Below are 16,972 nucleotides of genomic sequence, written 5' to 3' on the forward strand. Positions count from 1 at the left end.
TTCTAAGGTGGGCAGGATCTTTTTTTCTTCTTTTTCCAGCCCCACTGCATCTCAGATGACTAGTCCCCTTTATACTGTACACATTTAGAAACAAAAAGCAGCCATAATTCCCTCTTATGGAATAGATATTACATTTCCATAAAGTCAGAGAACCATATCTGGCTTTTCCATTTCCGATTCCACCGCACAAATCCAGAATTCATACATTTCCATAAGAATCATAGAGTAGAAAATATGCAGGGGAAGTGTCGCTATAGAAGCATCTATTTTTTATTTATAATGCAGTAAGTACACAAAAATGTATGCAGAGGTCCTGAACTGATGCGCTTTGAAGTGCACAGTCACCCTGTAATCCTGACACATCCCTCAGTGCTCGTTTTGTCACGCAGGGTAGAATCTCTGGGCTTTGCCCTACAGTACATCATTGCAGATGCAACTATATAATAGTAAATAATGTGAGAATATACAGTGAGCACTGCTGTCCTATTTATATATGCAAAGCAATACTTTTTTTTTTTTAAGTTGTGAAAGATGGACTGCCCCTCATATGGCTCACAGTGGTTTGGTCCATTCCCTAAAACCAAGGTTAGCTATCGCTCTTTACTTCTACCACACAACACAGTAAAACATATTCATGTATTGGACCGCATTTTATTAGCTCCATTAACTCACAACTTCAACTTTTTTCTTATATATACTTATACTGTCATTTTTTATTTAACTTGGAAAGCATGACTCTTGAGGTTAGAAATCTATTTTACAATAGTGCCTTGGCATTAAACATACATGTAACAAGTACGCAAGATAAATAGTGAATAACAAAATAATTAAAAATTATAAGCTAAGAAACTTAAAGCATCAGAATAAGTAGTTGTCTTACCAAACAAGAGCAGTGATGTTGAGGCAACCTGAGGTAACTGAATTTAGTGAGATCGAGATTTTTAGTGTGAGCTTTAGGAAAAGATGCCATGAATAAGACTTTTGACCAAAGACAGTAACTACCTGTAATTAATAATTAATGTGCAGGTAAGTAAGTAAGATAGGAGTAGCCCAAGAATGGCCTTGTTAAAAAAAAAAAAAAAAAAGATTGTACTAATGTTTGAGTGTACAGAAGGACAAAGCAGCCAAGCTGAGCATGGAGCACAGGGGTAAAGGCTTTAAGGTCCTTCATGAATCTTCATGCTTCATGACAGACAAATCCAGTGTGTCTAAGCATTGTGAAAGTGGAAGCAATAAGGTAACTCCTTGCTGTGATAATGTTTAAGGACAGCTTTAATGCGTTTATGGAGGCAGGAGGTTCCTCCACAATCAAAATCATCATAGCTCTGAAGTTTCAACCCACTGGTTTGGTTTGGTTTGGTTTGGTTCCACACCAGTCAGGAGAAAGCCGTGAAGCGGTCAGGGATGTCGAGTCTGATGTCTGTTTTCTCTCTTTGTGCTCCGTCAGTGCCGGTGTGGGCCGGACAGGCTGCTTTGTTGTGATCGACGCCATGCTGGAGAGGATGAAACACGAGAAGTCGGTGGACATATACGGTCATGTGACGTGCATGCGAGCTCAAAGGAACTACATGGTGCAGACAGAGGATCAGTACATATTCATCCACGAGGCCCTGCTGGAAGCTGCAATCTGTGGCAACACAGAAGTCCCTGCCCGCAACCTTTATGCCCACATCCAGAAGCTCACCCAGGTCCCCCCTGGAGAATCTGTCACCGCTATGGAACTGGAGTTTAAGGTGAGCACCTTTGGCTTTTGATTTGGAGTGAATGGTAAGTTTGTATAGCTTTGGGCAGTCAGTGTATTTGAAGGAGCACTGTGAACACATACAGTAACTGGCTCGGTTATACTTGGATTCAGTGACAGGCTTTTTGATTCATAGAAAAATTAGTTTGAGTTCTGAGGCTAACCGTTTAAAGATGTGATTTAGTTTCACACAGGCTGTTCAGATTCAGCACTGAGGAGAGTGTTAGAGCAGTCAAAACAAAACAGTTTCTGTTGGGCTTTTTCTACTCTCATGTGCAAATCCACTGAATTTTTATCAACCAGTAAACTGGAGGAAAATGGAATCAAATGTGCCAAAAAATGAACTTTACTTGCAGTGCATTAAATAAAATGACAGTACAGTACACACAGACACTTGTTTCTTTCATAAAGATTTATCTTTTATTTATATAAATTCTGTGCACCTTAGAAAACACTGTGAACTACTTTTAGATTTACTGCATGTAAATGATTTAATGCATCTAGAAAAAACATATTTAAGCAGTTTTTTGGGGGATGGATGGATGGATGGATGGATGGATGGATGGATGGATGGATGGATTGATCGATCTGTTTCAAAGAGGTTCTTACCCTAGGTATATTTTTAAAGCAATGTAATGATTTTCCAAATCCACAGTTTGGCTCACACCTTGCAGCATAGAAGACAGAACCATATCATGAGTATCATGACTATGAATGTATCATGGATTTTGTCTTGGCTGGAGAGGTTTTAATCCCTCAGATTTTGCATTAAAATGCAGTTTTAGTCATAATGGTGACGTAGCTTAGAGCTTAAAGTCAGAGTCAATTATTACAACAATACAAGGGAGTAAACGTCTGGATATCTTGGCCTGGTCTGTACAGTATCTCCAACTTCATGCAAATATAATACTCATGTGCATGATGCAGTGGAAGCAAAGAGAGGAGGAGGATTTCCCTCCTTCATGCGGGGGGGAGGGTTAAAGCTTAACTTCTGAGCTCCTGATGACAGGCTGAAGGAGAGGGAACTGCAGGAGAGAAAGAGCACCAGAAGATAAGGTCCTACCAGGTTAGGTAGTTTTACACAGGATGAGCTGCAGCAATCTGCTGACTTTGACTGCTTTAGCAACAGTGCAGTGACTTAACCAGCTCTCTCTTGAGGAGGGGGGGGGCGCAACAACCAGAGTTTTGCTGCTTGTTAGAGCAAGCAGGGTGACTGTAAATCCAGACAGAGCATAATTAGGTTTTGATTCTCAGCTCACTGCAAATTTCATCGTCAAACTGTTCTCAGATTGACACTTGCTCTTGCGGTGCGGGACTCGTATTCGTGCTTGTCAGCAAAGCTACCGCCCCACCCAAACTGGGAAAAAAAATAAAAAATCCTACATGCAGCTTGGTTTGCATTCAAACGTCTTATTTTCTTTGGTTTGATCTGCATTGTCACAGGCCTGTCAGCTCACACTAAATGTTTGAGGATTTGTTTTGACTTTTCAGCATCTTCAGGATGAGCTTTAACACACGGCAGCATCCGGCATTCATTTGAAGTCAGAGAACAAAAAAAACAAAGAATCAACCCAAAGTGCATCATTCTTGTGCATCAGTAAGAGTGTTAGCTCCTCATGCCCTTTAACAACCTTGCTCACACATCACACACTCCAACAAGCCTGGGTGGATTAGCACTATGAAGACCAGAGGCAGACAATAGACAGAGGATGTTGTTGTGTACCTGCAATCACTTGTCCTGCCTTCTGTCTCTGCAGAAACTGGCCAACTCTAAAGCACATACCTCAAGATTCATCAGTGCCAACCTGCCGTGCAACAAATTCAAGAACCGCCTGGTGAACATCATGCCTTTCGAGTCTACTCGCGTCTGCCTGCAGCCGATCAGAGGGGTGGAGGGCTCTGACTACATCAATGCCAGCTTCATCGACGGGTACAGGTGAGCCCACAGAAATCACTTCACAGAAAGAGGTAGTGCAGAGCATTTCTGTTCAGCTGCTGCACCTCTAATGAGCCGGGGGTTGGACCTTCTCTGTGGCAGCTGACAGCATTAAATTACAGGCTGACATGGAGTCCGGTGTTTCACCACCTCACATCCCTTTGTTGTGTCAGTTGTCAAAACAAATTGGTTTTATTGACAGTCCTGTTCATTCACCCACTTTTTTCCACCTCTTGTGAATGGATTGGCTGTTTGAGATCAGTGACACGTCCAAGAAACAAACTGATTGCACCTACAGGTCTGCAACACGACTGCTGTCTGTGTCCATGACACGTTTTCACTCACAGGCCTCAGTTTGTACAGGGAGAAATTTTGAGGTTTTTCTAACTTTCTAGCCGGAGCTCAACTTAATGCCTGTGTCAGCTTCACCTTAGTTGAAGACAGTGCTCTGTATTTGTTTATTTATGACCATACATGTATATAAAATATGGACTTTGCTTACCTTAAATAAATACCTTAACTCTGGATTCTTTCTAATGGCCAGCAGGAATTATTTCTCTGGTTGTAAAGTGGCTCTGAGCTGCCTTCATCCATGACCTCGGTAAACATTTGCTAAAATGAGTCCAATATGATGTTCCTTTTCTAAAATATATTCCCCAATCAGTGTCCAGAAACATGATAAACAAAATGATTGACACTGACATTAGCCTATGACCTTACAGTGTCCCTTGGTATCTTAGCTCAGCCCAAGGTGTCACAAATTACTCTAGAATAAAATCAATCAACAGTGCCAGTAAAATGAAAAGTATAAACAAACACAGGTATAATTTCAAGCAGTAATGTCTAATTACAGATTTAGCCATTGCAGTTCATATTGGACATTAGCACTGATATTGTCATACATCAGATTTGTAGCTAATCTCAGACTTCTCGTAGGAACATATCGTTTATGAAAACACTTATTGTAAGCTTTCCAGTGCACTTTCAGAGAAAGCAGAGGCTAATGAGTCAGGAGTTTCCATTTTATTTGCAGGTGGGGTGCATGTTGTTTTTTTGGCTCCCAGCACTTAATGAAGCCCCCTGGGCACCCCCCACCCCACCTCACCCACCCACCAGAGAGACGCGATGGAAAGAGGCAGGGGTGTCGTGTAATTCCTCTCTAATTCCTGTGTCAGTAATTAAGAGCGAAGCGAGATTCAGTGAGCTCTATCTCACTCTGAGCTGAGCCCTTAAAGAGAGCAGCATGGATTAGGATAGATTAAGGTGAGGGGAAAGCACATGATTATGATGATTAGTGGACGTGCCCGATGACGACTTTGTATATCAGCATTAGTCATTCTCTTCCTGTTCATGGCACTGCACAGCAGAAAGGCAGAGAATGCGTACACCACAATGTTATTAACTCTGCATGAGGCAAAAGTTACAAGAATAAAATGGGCTTCCTGCTTAATTAACTTTTGATAGAACTCTGTTGTGGGCCCCACTATTAACTGTGAAATGCTTTAATTTGTCTAATATTAATGGAAAATCTATTCTATTAACTTTTCTGGGTTACTGATTTGGTTTTCATTTCTGTCGGTGAGAGTCCCTGAAAGTCTTGCTTCATACAGAATTTCAGCTCATTCATATTTTTTTCTTAATTTCAAGAAGATAAACCTTCATATATTCTATATTCATTACATACAAACTGAAATATTTCAAGCCTTTTTTAATGTTTCTGGCTAGTAGCTCATGAAAATCCAAAATCCAGTATCATTTAGGGTTTGAGTATGTTGCTAATCACATGGTATAAATACCATATATCTCTCAGTCTAGTTCAGTGCACACAACCACAATCATGGGGGAGTCTGCTTGACAGTTGTCCAGGTGATCGTCAACACTCCCTACAAGGAGAGTGAGCCACAGAAGGTCATTGCTGAAAAGGCTGGCTGTTTGCAGCGTGCTGTACCAACGTACATTAATGGAAAGTTTTCTAGAAAGGAAAAGTGCACAAGCAACAGAGATGACCACTGCCTTGAGAGGATTGTCAAAAAAGGTTGATTTCAGAATTTGGGAGAGTTTCACGAGTATTGGACTGAGGCTGGTGCATTAAGAGCCACCACGCACAGATGTCTTCATCTGTGTGTGGTGCTAATATCGAGCTGCTCCTGAATCAGAGGCAGCATTAGAAGTGTCTTACCCGACCTAAGGAGAATCATCCTGTGATGATTTGGGGTGCCGTGTCATCTGCTGGTGTTTGTGTTGGTTGCTCCACTGAGTTTTATTTTAATCCAAAGTCAACACAAGAGATTTTAGAGCACTTCATTCTTCAATCTGCTGACAAGCTTTATGGAGATGGCAGTTTATTTTTCCAGCAGGACTTCACACATGTCCACAGTAGCAAAACAATTACCAAATGGTTTTTTCTTACCATATTATTACTGTGCTTGATTAGACGGTCATCTCACCTGTACTGAACCCCACGGAGAGTCTGTGGGTACTGTCAGCAGGAAGCTGAGAAATACCAGAAGAGCGGACGACAGTTAGCAAAACAACCTTGGCTACAGTAATACCTCAGCAGTGCCACAAGCTGATTGCCCCCATGCTGCACTGATGCAACAATTCTTGGTAAATTCATGGTGTAATGAATAAGGAATATATATTTACCTCAGGCCCTTTCTGCTCTTGGCTCTAGGTTAGACTAATATTAGACTAATATGGTCACAGAAGCCCCACCACAGACTTTCTGCAGCCAATCAGATGACCCACTATAACACAAATAAGGATTATTTTGAACAGCGAATCATGCATAGCTACTCTACTCCAGGAATAAAAATTTGGAGCTTTAAGGCTTTAAACTTGAAAATCTTTGCACTCGGTTTTTATTTACATTTTAAGCAGCATCCAAAGTTTTTTCGCTCAATCCCCAGAGGCTTATGTGACATCAGCTTAACATGAATACTCACACAGTTCTTAGAGGCAGACTAATACACACTCGGTTTATGTCTTTCCGTTGGCGGCAGAAAAAAGTACAATAAATCCAGTCTTGTGTCTAAAATAAAGTTCTGAATATTAGCATACAATTTAGGAACATTTGGTTCAAACTGTTCTGGGTGCTCATTAGCAGTCAAACTCTGAGTCTGCTTGGATGAACAAAGGTTTGAAACAATCTGACCTTAAGTGAACGTAGCCAGGCAGCCGGGATCAGCTGCTGCTGCTGGTCAGACAGCTTCAGTCAGTCATCAGTGCTTAGCAGGTAAAGTGACAGCATCAAAATAAGCAGCTTTCATTCCCATATTTACATTCGCTCATGTATTATGAAGTATTCAAATAATAGCTCTAGTGCTTGTAAACCTGAAAGCAGGACAAACATGCAAAAAGCAGCAACGCCTCCAACCACCACTGGCACACAAGAGCACTGATAGATACAGATAACAGAAATACACCCAGGCATGCAGGCCATTGAGGATCACCCAAGCCTTCTGCTGTATGCTTCAACACTGCCCCCTGGTGGCTCTGTCCAGAAGCAGAGGATCACCCAGAGCCTGGCAGAGCAGCTGGGGTGGCATCTGTCATTTTAACAGTGCTGTTAAAAAGGCTATGTGTTCAAGCAAACCTATTTAAAAATCAGTGCACACATTAGAAAGCAGCTGACTCATCAAATTTACTTTAAAGGGGTATGTGAAATTAAATATTTAACACCTGAGAGGTTCGTTCAACAGTTGTGGGATGTCATTGCCTCGAACCAGAAGCTCTTATAGGGATGTGGTGAGGGCTAAATCCAACGAAATTAAGCTCTGTGTCTCACAAATTGTGACTGTAATTTCTAATGCACATTTTAGGCTGATGTACTTGCCTCATTACACATTTTAATGAAGCGAGCAAGAGTTGAAGTGGTTTTTCTGAGGTCTTATTTATCAGTTTACATGTATAAGAACCAGCCAGGCAAAGTGGGTCACCACCACATAGACCCATTCCCCCCAAGTTCCCCAAAACCTTCGGGATCAGCTGGCGTTTGATGTTCTTTGGTTAATTACAGGTTTCTTTGGGTATACAGCCACTGGGGTATGTTATTATCTGACATAAGAAGGCAGGTAAAATTAGTTTGGGGCAGTTGATGATTATCTGGCAAGGCAACTCATACACAACATAAATTCAATCAGGAAAAGAATAAGAAGGATTAAAGGATTATAGGTTACACGGTCATCTTTCTCCTAATGAAAAATAAGAAGCACTTATCTTCATGTTTCTGATGGGAAAAAATCCTCTGTAAAGAAATAAACTTTAATGAAGAGTTTTTTAGGGTCTGACTGGCCTGTTTCAGTCAGCTCTGCCAGCACTGATAGACAACAGAGACACAGGAGGAGCTCTTTGCTAAATTTAATCCAACTGTGCATGTACGAACTCACCCGAGTGCAGCCTGTACAGACGAAACCAAAGCTTTTGGATTGCTGTCTGCTTTATGATAATATGAGTGGACATCAGTGTGGCATTATTTATCTGCTATCCCTTCTGTTTTTTTCTTTACAGAAAAATACATTTCTGAAGTGGAAAGTTGAAAGCCAAATAGCAGCAGAGCCCAGAGGAGTAAACACAGACTCTGTGTCTCTGTTTCAATTTGCAGGCAGCAGAAAGCCTACATGGCCACACAGGGCCCGTTAGCCGAGACCACAGAGGACTTCTGGAGAATGTTGTGGGAGCACAACTCCACCATCGTAGTGATGCTCACCAAGCTCCGAGAGATGGGACGGGTAATACATCACAGCTTCTTTCATGTCCTGCTGTTTAATATAAACCGGTTGGACAACACACTGAAAACAGTTCCAGGCCTGCATCATTTCTCTGCACTGAGCAGAACTGTGTAAATGTGCTAATCTGGAATAAAAATGATAATAATGGCTCCCTGGAGAAAAAGAAGCACAGTATATCTGGTTCTGACAAAACCTGCATACCCTGTATTTACTGTTAATACTTAGTGCCCAAAGTATAATGATCAGTATGTAACACGTGATAGATTACACTTAAAACATCTGATTTTGCACTTTTAAATATAACTTTTATTTTAAATTATGGTAGACTATTTGAAAACTACATTTTAGCAACGATTTTGTGTTCAACTTAAAATTGCACTGCTTAATATCGTGTCGGCAGATATACATTTAGAAATGTAAATTAAATATACTTGTAAATACCATATTGTGTATTTAAACACAGCTAGATCCAATATCAGTTATATAAATATATTATTTTATCATTTTCACCACACCTCTCAGGTCCATTAAAAATATGTAGTCTTACAAAAAACATGTGAATGTATTAATTTTAGTCAGGATCACTACAGTCATGAAGTTACTGATTTTTATATATGTCAGCACGACTTTGTTCTGGCCACTCATGGAGGTGGGTTGCAAAGTGGTTTTTGCAGATACAAATGAAATGTTTGCAGGCTAAAGCAGCTGAAATAGTTCTATATGAGTTTTGACAGTTAGATGTGTGAGATCAGCTGAGCTGACAGGACTGCACCTGAGCTCGGCTTTGTGGCCTTCACTAATGTCATACATGATTTATGTAGCTACATATACCTCACAGTGCAACTGTATCCATGCAGATTTACAGTATGTGCACATCTATGCTTAGAGTTCAACTTAGTATATTTTAAAATGTTACAGGAAACAACAGCGGAGATGATTCACAAGGACATGCGAATATTCACAATATGTCAACCCTTGCTACAATTCAGCAATGACCTGCTTTCATATGAATGTTCCTGTTCCTCCACATAGAAGAGAATAGAAGAGAATAGAATAGAATAGAATAGAATAGCTTTGTCATTATACGTCACATATGAAATTACAGGTGGCTGCCCCACTGTGTAACAATATAAGTATAAAAGTACATGATGGAGACACTGGCAGAGTAAATGTCCAGATCAGCACTTGTTTAATGTTCTGATAGCCCATGGGTAGAAACTGCTTCTTGTCCTGGATGTGCGGGCTTTCATTGACCTGGATCGTTTGCCAGAAGGCAGCTGTTCAAACAGGTGATGCGCCAGGTGGGAGGGATCATTGAGAATGCTCATGGACCTTCTCAGGCATCTGGAGCCAGCGATCTCCTCCAGGGAGGGCAGAAAGCAGCCGACAATCTTCTGGGCTGTGTTTATGATCCTCTGGAGAGCGTTTCTGTCTGCAGTCGAGCGCAGAGATGCAGTATGTGGTCACACTCTCAATGGTGGATCAGTAGAAGGTCACCAGCAGCCTCTGATCCAGTTTGTGCTTCCTGGGGATGCTCAGGAAGTGTAATCCCTGCTGGGCCTTCGCCATCACTTCATTGGTGTTGATGGACCAGGTCAGCTCCTCTGATATGCAGACTTCCAGGAATCTGAAGGAGGTTACTGTCTCCACCATGTCTGCTTTGATGTAGAGAGGGGTGTGGTCCACTCTGGCCCTTCAGAAATCTACAATGACCTCCTTGTTTTTTGAGGTGTTCAGCAGCAGGTTGTTGGCTAAACACCATATGGACAGATGTGTCACCTCGTGTCTGTAAGCAGCCTCGTCCCCTCCTGTAATGAGCCCAACCAGGGTGGTATCACATGCAAACTTAAGGATGGTATTTGATGGATGGGACCATTGTCCAGACTCTGAGTGATCAAAATCCACCAGGAAGCAGGTGTTGAAGTGCAACACTGCTTTCATTAATTGATCAGCAGGTACTGAAGTTGTTTGCTGTGTTGTGGGTGCTTACGCAGTGCACAGAAGGAGCAAAGCTCAGTCGTCAATAGCAGCCCAACAGCAGCAAAAGCCACTGCCCATTTTACAACACTAATCTGTTTCCACAAGCTTTATAAACACGGTGGTTTCATTTTGGTCTCGGTGTTGTTAAAACTCAAAGTCAGTTATGCTGATTAGATGAAACACACTCTCTTCATCCTTCAGGAAAAGTGCCATCAGTACTGGCCCGCCGAGCGCTCTGCACGTTATCAGTACTTTGTTGTGGACCCCATGGCTGAGTACAACATGCCTCAGTACATCCTGCGAGAGTTCAAAGTCACCGATGCCCGGGTAGGCGTGTGACTCCATCTCACTCTTACACTCCTTCTAGCTAACAGGAGAGGGCTGCAGCATACTATGTGAGCAATTTATCTTTTTTTTTCTGTTTCCACTTTCCTGCATATTAACCAGGATGGTCAGTCAAGGACCATCAGGCAGTTTCAGTTCACCGATTGGCCGGAGCAAGGAGTGCCAAAAACCGGGGAGGGATTCATCGACTTCATCGGCCAAGTCCATAAAACTAAAGAGCAATTCGGACAAGATGGACCAATCACTGTTCACTGCAGGTAACTTTTAACAGATGCAGCATGGTATCAATTTGAAAATCCTATATCACCTCATCACGAGTTATCGTGTTCACAAGTCCTTATCCATTCATGTGAATGGTTAAGCGTGTGTGTGTGTGTGTGTATATGTATATGTATGAATGATAAATTTTTTGATATGCAATGTCAGTCTAATAATAATAATGTGTGTTCACCAGTGCTGGTGTTGGGAGGACTGGTGTGTTCATCACCCTGAGCATCGTCCTGGAGAGGATGAGGTACGAGGGAGTGGTCGACCTCTTCCAGACCGTCAAGACTCTCCGAACTCAGAGGCCGGCCATGGTGCAGACAGAGGTATCACTACGGTGCAGGAGCATTCATCACTAGGGGCATAATTGTTATACAGCATATGGACATAGTTAACATCTTTTTAGAAGCAATTCTTCCCACCCAGTGGCCATTTTTAGGCTATTCTTCTGACTACACATTCACAAAGTTATGCAATATCACAGCTTCATTTACAGCTGTGCAGGTACAATTAAAGTCTCTAGCTCTGCCAAAGCACTGAACAAACATCATGCTGATTGACATTATGGATAAAGTAAGCCAAAAATAATTGAGAAGTAAACAGATCTTTATAAGTACCAAGAAAATTAGAAATTAGAAATTCTTTGTCATTGCATGTTTTCATGCAATGAAATTCAGTGTGACAGCTCTCCCTTTTTCACAGCAGCATTTAAATAAGAACAAGAAACAAGAAAATGTCAGCAAATATAAATGTAAATAAATATAAATAGCAACAAAAATAAGATAATTCAAGCCTAAATATCCATAAAGTGTGGATGCAGAGTAAGGTGCAGAGTGTGAAGTGCAAAGTCCAGTTTGATATAAAGTGTCCATCCTCTGGCTTACAACAGAGCTTTTACGGCTCTGTGGAAGAAGCTGTGTTTAAGTCTTTCTGTCCGTGCCCTCGTGACCCTGAGCCTCCTAGAGGGGAGGGTGCCAAAAACACACTGTCCAGGGTGTGTGTAATCCGACCTGAATTTTTCAGCTATTTTTCTGATCCGGACAGAGTGGATTTGGTCCAGGGATGGAAGAGGGGCACCAGTGATCTTCAGCGCAGTCTTAATGATGCGCTGCAGGTCTTCTGAGGTGCAGCTGGAGAACTACAGCATGCATCCATAGTTCAGGACACTTTCTTTGGTGCACTGGTAGAAGCTGGTGAGGAGTTTTCATGGGAGTCCAGTTTTCTGGACTGCAGGAAGAAGAGTCTGGGCCTTCTTCACCACTTTTCTGGTGTTTACTGCCCATGTCAAGTGCCTTGGGATGTGAACACCAAGGTACTTCCCCACCTGTTCCACCTTTTCTCCAGCAAACATCAGACTGGCATGGACTGTGTCCCTATGTTTCCTGAAGTCAAGGATAAGCTCCTTTGTCTTGTTGGTGTTATTATTCTGGCACCAGAATGTGAGGGCCTGGACCTCCTGTCTGTAGGCTGCCTTATCATTGTTGGTTATCAACCCCACCACAGCTGTGTCATCTGCAAACTTTGAATGTGTAGTTAGTATCATGAATGGGGGTACAGTCATGTTAAAAGTGAGTATAGGAGTGGACTGAGAACACAGCCTTGGGTGGTGCCGGTGTTGAGGATGATGGTAGAAGATTAGAGGTTTCCAAGTCTCACATGCTGTGATCTGTTGGAGAGGAACTCCTTAAAGTTCAGGCCCAGTGTCAGCAACTTGTTAACCAGCTTGCCCGGGTTGACAGTGTTAAAGGCTGAGCTGAAGTTGACAAACAGGTGTGTGAGTGCAGTATGGAGCACGAGTGAGATGGTGTCCTCTGTTGGTTTTAAAGGCAAACTGGTACTGAAGGACAGGGGCCTCGAAGCATTTCATGATTATTCAAGAAAATGCGTTGATATGTGTCAAAATACACTGTTGTCAGCCTCTGTTGTGCACATGCAGCACTGCAGCAACATGACTAACTCTTATGTTTACTGGTTTAGCTGTTGAATGGCTATTTGAGGGCAGGGTGGAACAACTGACAAATTTATCATTACAGAATTCTCCCATAGATTTCTATTCAGATTTGGTACTCTATTTGCTGAGTACCAAATCTCCTCCTTGTAATGTCTCTGATGTAGCTTCCAGGTCTGAAAAGTGAACCCAGCATGGATTTGCCTTAAACCTGCATTCTTTCTTATGACCAGCAGGGGGCCACTCCACTGGAGGCAAGAAGAAGTCATATTGTATTTAAGTCTATGACAGTGACTCTGCCCCTCATCTGTAGACAAGTAGATTTATTACAAGCTATAAGATTGGTATCAACCTCGCTTTAACAAAAAAGCATTTTATTTATGATGTGGGGAAAAAAACTGCTCCAACGTCAGGTCGCTTAATGAGAACAAAACTTCAGAAACTGCAGTATGCACCATAATGATAACTATACTATACATTAGCACACACACAACACAAACTAAAATATATTCAAAACTATTAAAACTTTTACAGTAACGAATCTATAGTCTTAGCCCTTTGCTTTTTTTTTTAAGGGCCTGGACACTTTTTCATTGGCACATTGTTACTGTGTGAGCATGCAGTGTCCCTCAGTTTCCCAGTCAGATCCACCCCTCCTACATTATGTTTAGTATTAAAACAACAAAAGGTCAGCTGGAGACTTCTAAACAGGATCTGTGTTTACGCCGTATTTATTACAGTATAAACTGCTGCAGAGGGAAACCCGAAGTTCCACATGAAAAGAGCTCCACTTTACTCTACAACTTTACTTCTGCTGTAATCCTCCTTACACACTGATCAAAACCTATTTTGTGTCTCTAGGATCAGTACCAGCTGTGCTACCGGGCTGCTCTGGAGTACCTGGGAAGCTTTGATCACTATGCAACATAACCCTACCCAGAAAGATGCCCTCAGAGGAGATTTGTGTCTCCTCTGAGTCACATCTACTCTGCTCCATTGGCCTCTGCAGGCTGATGAGGAGGCTCTGAAGAGGACTGATGAGGAGATGACCACAGCAGGAATCAGGAGAGATTAACGGAAAGAGGAGAGGCGGTTTGATGACCTCCCCCTCCTGGACTGGTGCCATGATTCTGCCACAGACCCCACACAAAACCTCCCGAAAACAAACCGTGAAAGACTCGTACTGTACTCACGCCTCATTCTGATTCCCGCCACTCCCCAATTTCTGCCTCCTCTAAATAGCAAAAACTATTTTTCTGCTACTTTCATTTATATCCATCATTACTATGTTGTTAGCCATCATTAGTTTATTTTGTGAACACTTACATTGGTTATTATATGTCTTAATAGATCTTTTCTTAATTTGCCTATCTTATTTTTCTTATTTTTAATAGAGGACATGTATTTTCAACATGTTCCAAGTCATTAATACTGGACGCCGTATACTCACAGCTGCTAATGAATTTTTTATTTTATACCACAGATATGATATTCTGTATAATGTTTATTGTTATTTGGTTGGTCTTATTTAGAGGGAGAATGATGATATTTACCAGACAGATCAAATGAGCAGATAAGGTTTGTGACCTGCAGTATGAAATAAATTACAGCTATAAATGTGCAAAGACTCATCACATCCTGAAGACCTGCAAGCATGTACAGAGTTTCTTATCATTAACTAATGTTCTCAGTCTTCAGAGATCTGGAGACTTTCAGCTAAGGAATAATGAAGCTGTTGGAAAGGTTGTGGACTCAGGTAGACCAACACAGTGTTCGCCAGTTTTTTGTGAAGCAAGTGTGACGTCAAATACAGAAATCATGCTCCACACATAAAAAAAAAGAAAGAAATTCTGATATCAAGAGAGAATCTGCCTTCATGTTTTATTCAGAGCATTAATACAATAGTTAAATTACATTTCATTTTTATGGCCCCAGCTCACAACAGAAATTGTCTCAAGGTCCTTCATATTATAAGGTAAAAACAGAAGAGAACCCAGCAATCAGTCACATACTGCTACCCACCGGGAGGATGAGGGGAAAGAGAGACCACGAACAACAAGTAGAACAAAAGACAAATTATGAGCCGACAATATACTGTGCTGAATTTTAATAAGATTGGTTTTGTTGCTTATCCTTGAAGGATTGGCTTCATGCTTTATTTCTGTTACTGTCAGCAAATGCTGTGAAAAGACCAACAGCAGCAGGGTGCACAGGTTCCACACTGGTGCAGCGTGGGGAAAAGAATCTGAGAATCAAGTCACAATCATTGCTATCATGAGCTCTTTGTGTCCGGGCTGTGATCAGCTGCTGTCGCTGCTCCAGTATTCACTGCTCTTTGTGAGTTTGCACCCATGAATTCAGAAAGAAATAAGCTGATGTTAATTGAGTTATTGTGGCTGATTTCCAACCACTAGACACTATAAAGGTGGAATTGACTGGCATCACCTTCATCATTACCTTACATATAATTTGAGCTCTGCTACCTTTGATGCAAACTTCACACTGATCTTGAACGCTGCAACGTGCATTACTGTGAACCTCACCAGAGCACTGCAAACTAACCTGTTTAAATAACACAAATTTAGCATACTTCAATTTGTTTTGCAGGATGTTTCACAATATGAAAAGACATAACTACACTGTATGTACTGATCCAGTATGATTAAATAAACTCTAAAATGACTTTACATATAAGCGGTGGCTATGCCATGTTGCACAAAAGACATGAGATGAGTGTTTCCACTCTGAAGGAGCAACAGAAATCTGCAGAGTTAATTTTTATTGTTAAGTCAGAGTTTGGGTTAAAATAGATATGTTTATAATATGAAGCACATGTTACAAAACTCAGCTTTAGAACTCATTATGGGTTAATACCATTTTAAGCTTGTTGCAGGGGGACACTTGAAATGGCAGGAGCCTTATAGAGGCTCAACTAAAGCTCAGCTAGATCGCAGACACATTCGGGGCTAATCTGGGACACATAGAGGCCTCAGTTTCAGGACTGGTTGGTCCTGTGTGGACCAAACATGGACCAAGAGTCATGAGCTGGACTTCACGAGTTACTGTGAGTGTTGTGTCCATATGAGGGGAATCTGTGGCTGAACTGAGCCAACCAGACTTCAGGAAAATTGCATGTGGGCCACATTGGGCCAAACATTTACTGCTGTCTGGGTATGAGAAATAAGGACTTTTTTAACTGTAAATCATGCAAAGCTCTCAGTGGATTTCAAGCTAAAAAAAAAAAGGGAAATGGTGCTGAAAATAAGCTGAATATGCCCTCCGTTAACATTAGGCGTAAGTTACTTTGCCCACCTGAAAATGCTCTCTGTCATATAGCCTGGTTTCTGACGCTCACACTCATTTCACAAAAATTCTCAACATTGTGTTGGTACAAAACAGCCCGGCTGTTGTAGAGCACACTGAGTATGGACTCTGACATCCTACAGTACAAGAAAGTCATATCCCCCACATATTCACTCATCTTATGACCTCCAGGATGCCCAAACATTTAAACTGGATCCCATCACAGATCACTCACCTCTTTTATCACTGTGTTGCAGACTCAGAGAACAGCATCACTGATGCTTCTCTGTGGTTTTCACTGAAAGATATAGCGAGGTGGTTTTTGGATGACGTGGACCACTTAAAGGATTCATTTCATATAGTTGTGCTGTAGGGGTCCTAACTGTTGTATAAACGATCTGTTTTCTATTAAAAGCAGAGAAAAAAAATGTCTTCAAAATCTTGATGTTAATAAAGTTGAATTGTTGGGTTTTTCATATAAAAGTCGTGACTTCTTCCAGTTTTTGAAATGAATGAAAATGTGCTGTGAGGGGACACCCAGTGGACCAAAGACTGAAGGGTTCAAAAAAAAAAAAAATGCAGTGCGTGCATCTGCTAATCTGTCCTTATTTGCCTGTTTGGTGGTGTTTCACATCTATTAAAACAAAAAAAAACTTTTTTCTACAAAAGTTCTCACAAGTAAAAGTTCATTAAATTTAGATGATCAGGAGATTCTGTTTATGATT

The 16,972-nt window shown here is 41.4% G+C and overlaps 1 protein-coding gene across 3 annotated transcripts in view; it reads left to right on the top strand.

The window, feature by feature from the left end:
- The window catches only part of ptprfa (protein tyrosine phosphatase receptor type Fa), a 374,997-nt gene extending 358,267 nt beyond the window's left edge, over positions 1 to 16,730 (top strand). For all 3 annotated transcript variants that reach the window (XM_030726596.1, XM_030726597.1, XM_030726598.1), the window contains 7 exons: positions 1,448 to 1,733; positions 3,499 to 3,677; positions 8,281 to 8,407; positions 10,589 to 10,714; positions 10,835 to 10,989; positions 11,187 to 11,322; positions 13,806 to 16,730. In XM_030726596.1, the coding sequence (XP_030582456.1) occupies positions 1,448 to 1,733; positions 3,499 to 3,677; positions 8,281 to 8,407; positions 10,589 to 10,714; positions 10,835 to 10,989; positions 11,187 to 11,322; positions 13,806 to 13,874 (1,078 nt within the window). In that variant the 3' untranslated portion in view covers positions 13,875 to 16,730. The remainder of the gene's footprint in view (positions 1 to 1,447; positions 1,734 to 3,498; positions 3,678 to 8,280; positions 8,408 to 10,588; positions 10,715 to 10,834; positions 10,990 to 11,186; positions 11,323 to 13,805) is intronic.
- Positions 16,731 to 16,972: the final 242 nt, after the last annotated feature.

This window comes from Archocentrus centrarchus, chromosome 4, assembly GCF_007364275.1.
Source record: "Archocentrus centrarchus isolate MPI-CPG fArcCen1 chromosome 4, fArcCen1, whole genome shotgun sequence".
NCBI classification, from domain to species: Eukaryota; Metazoa; Chordata; class Actinopteri; order Cichliformes; family Cichlidae; genus Archocentrus; species Archocentrus centrarchus.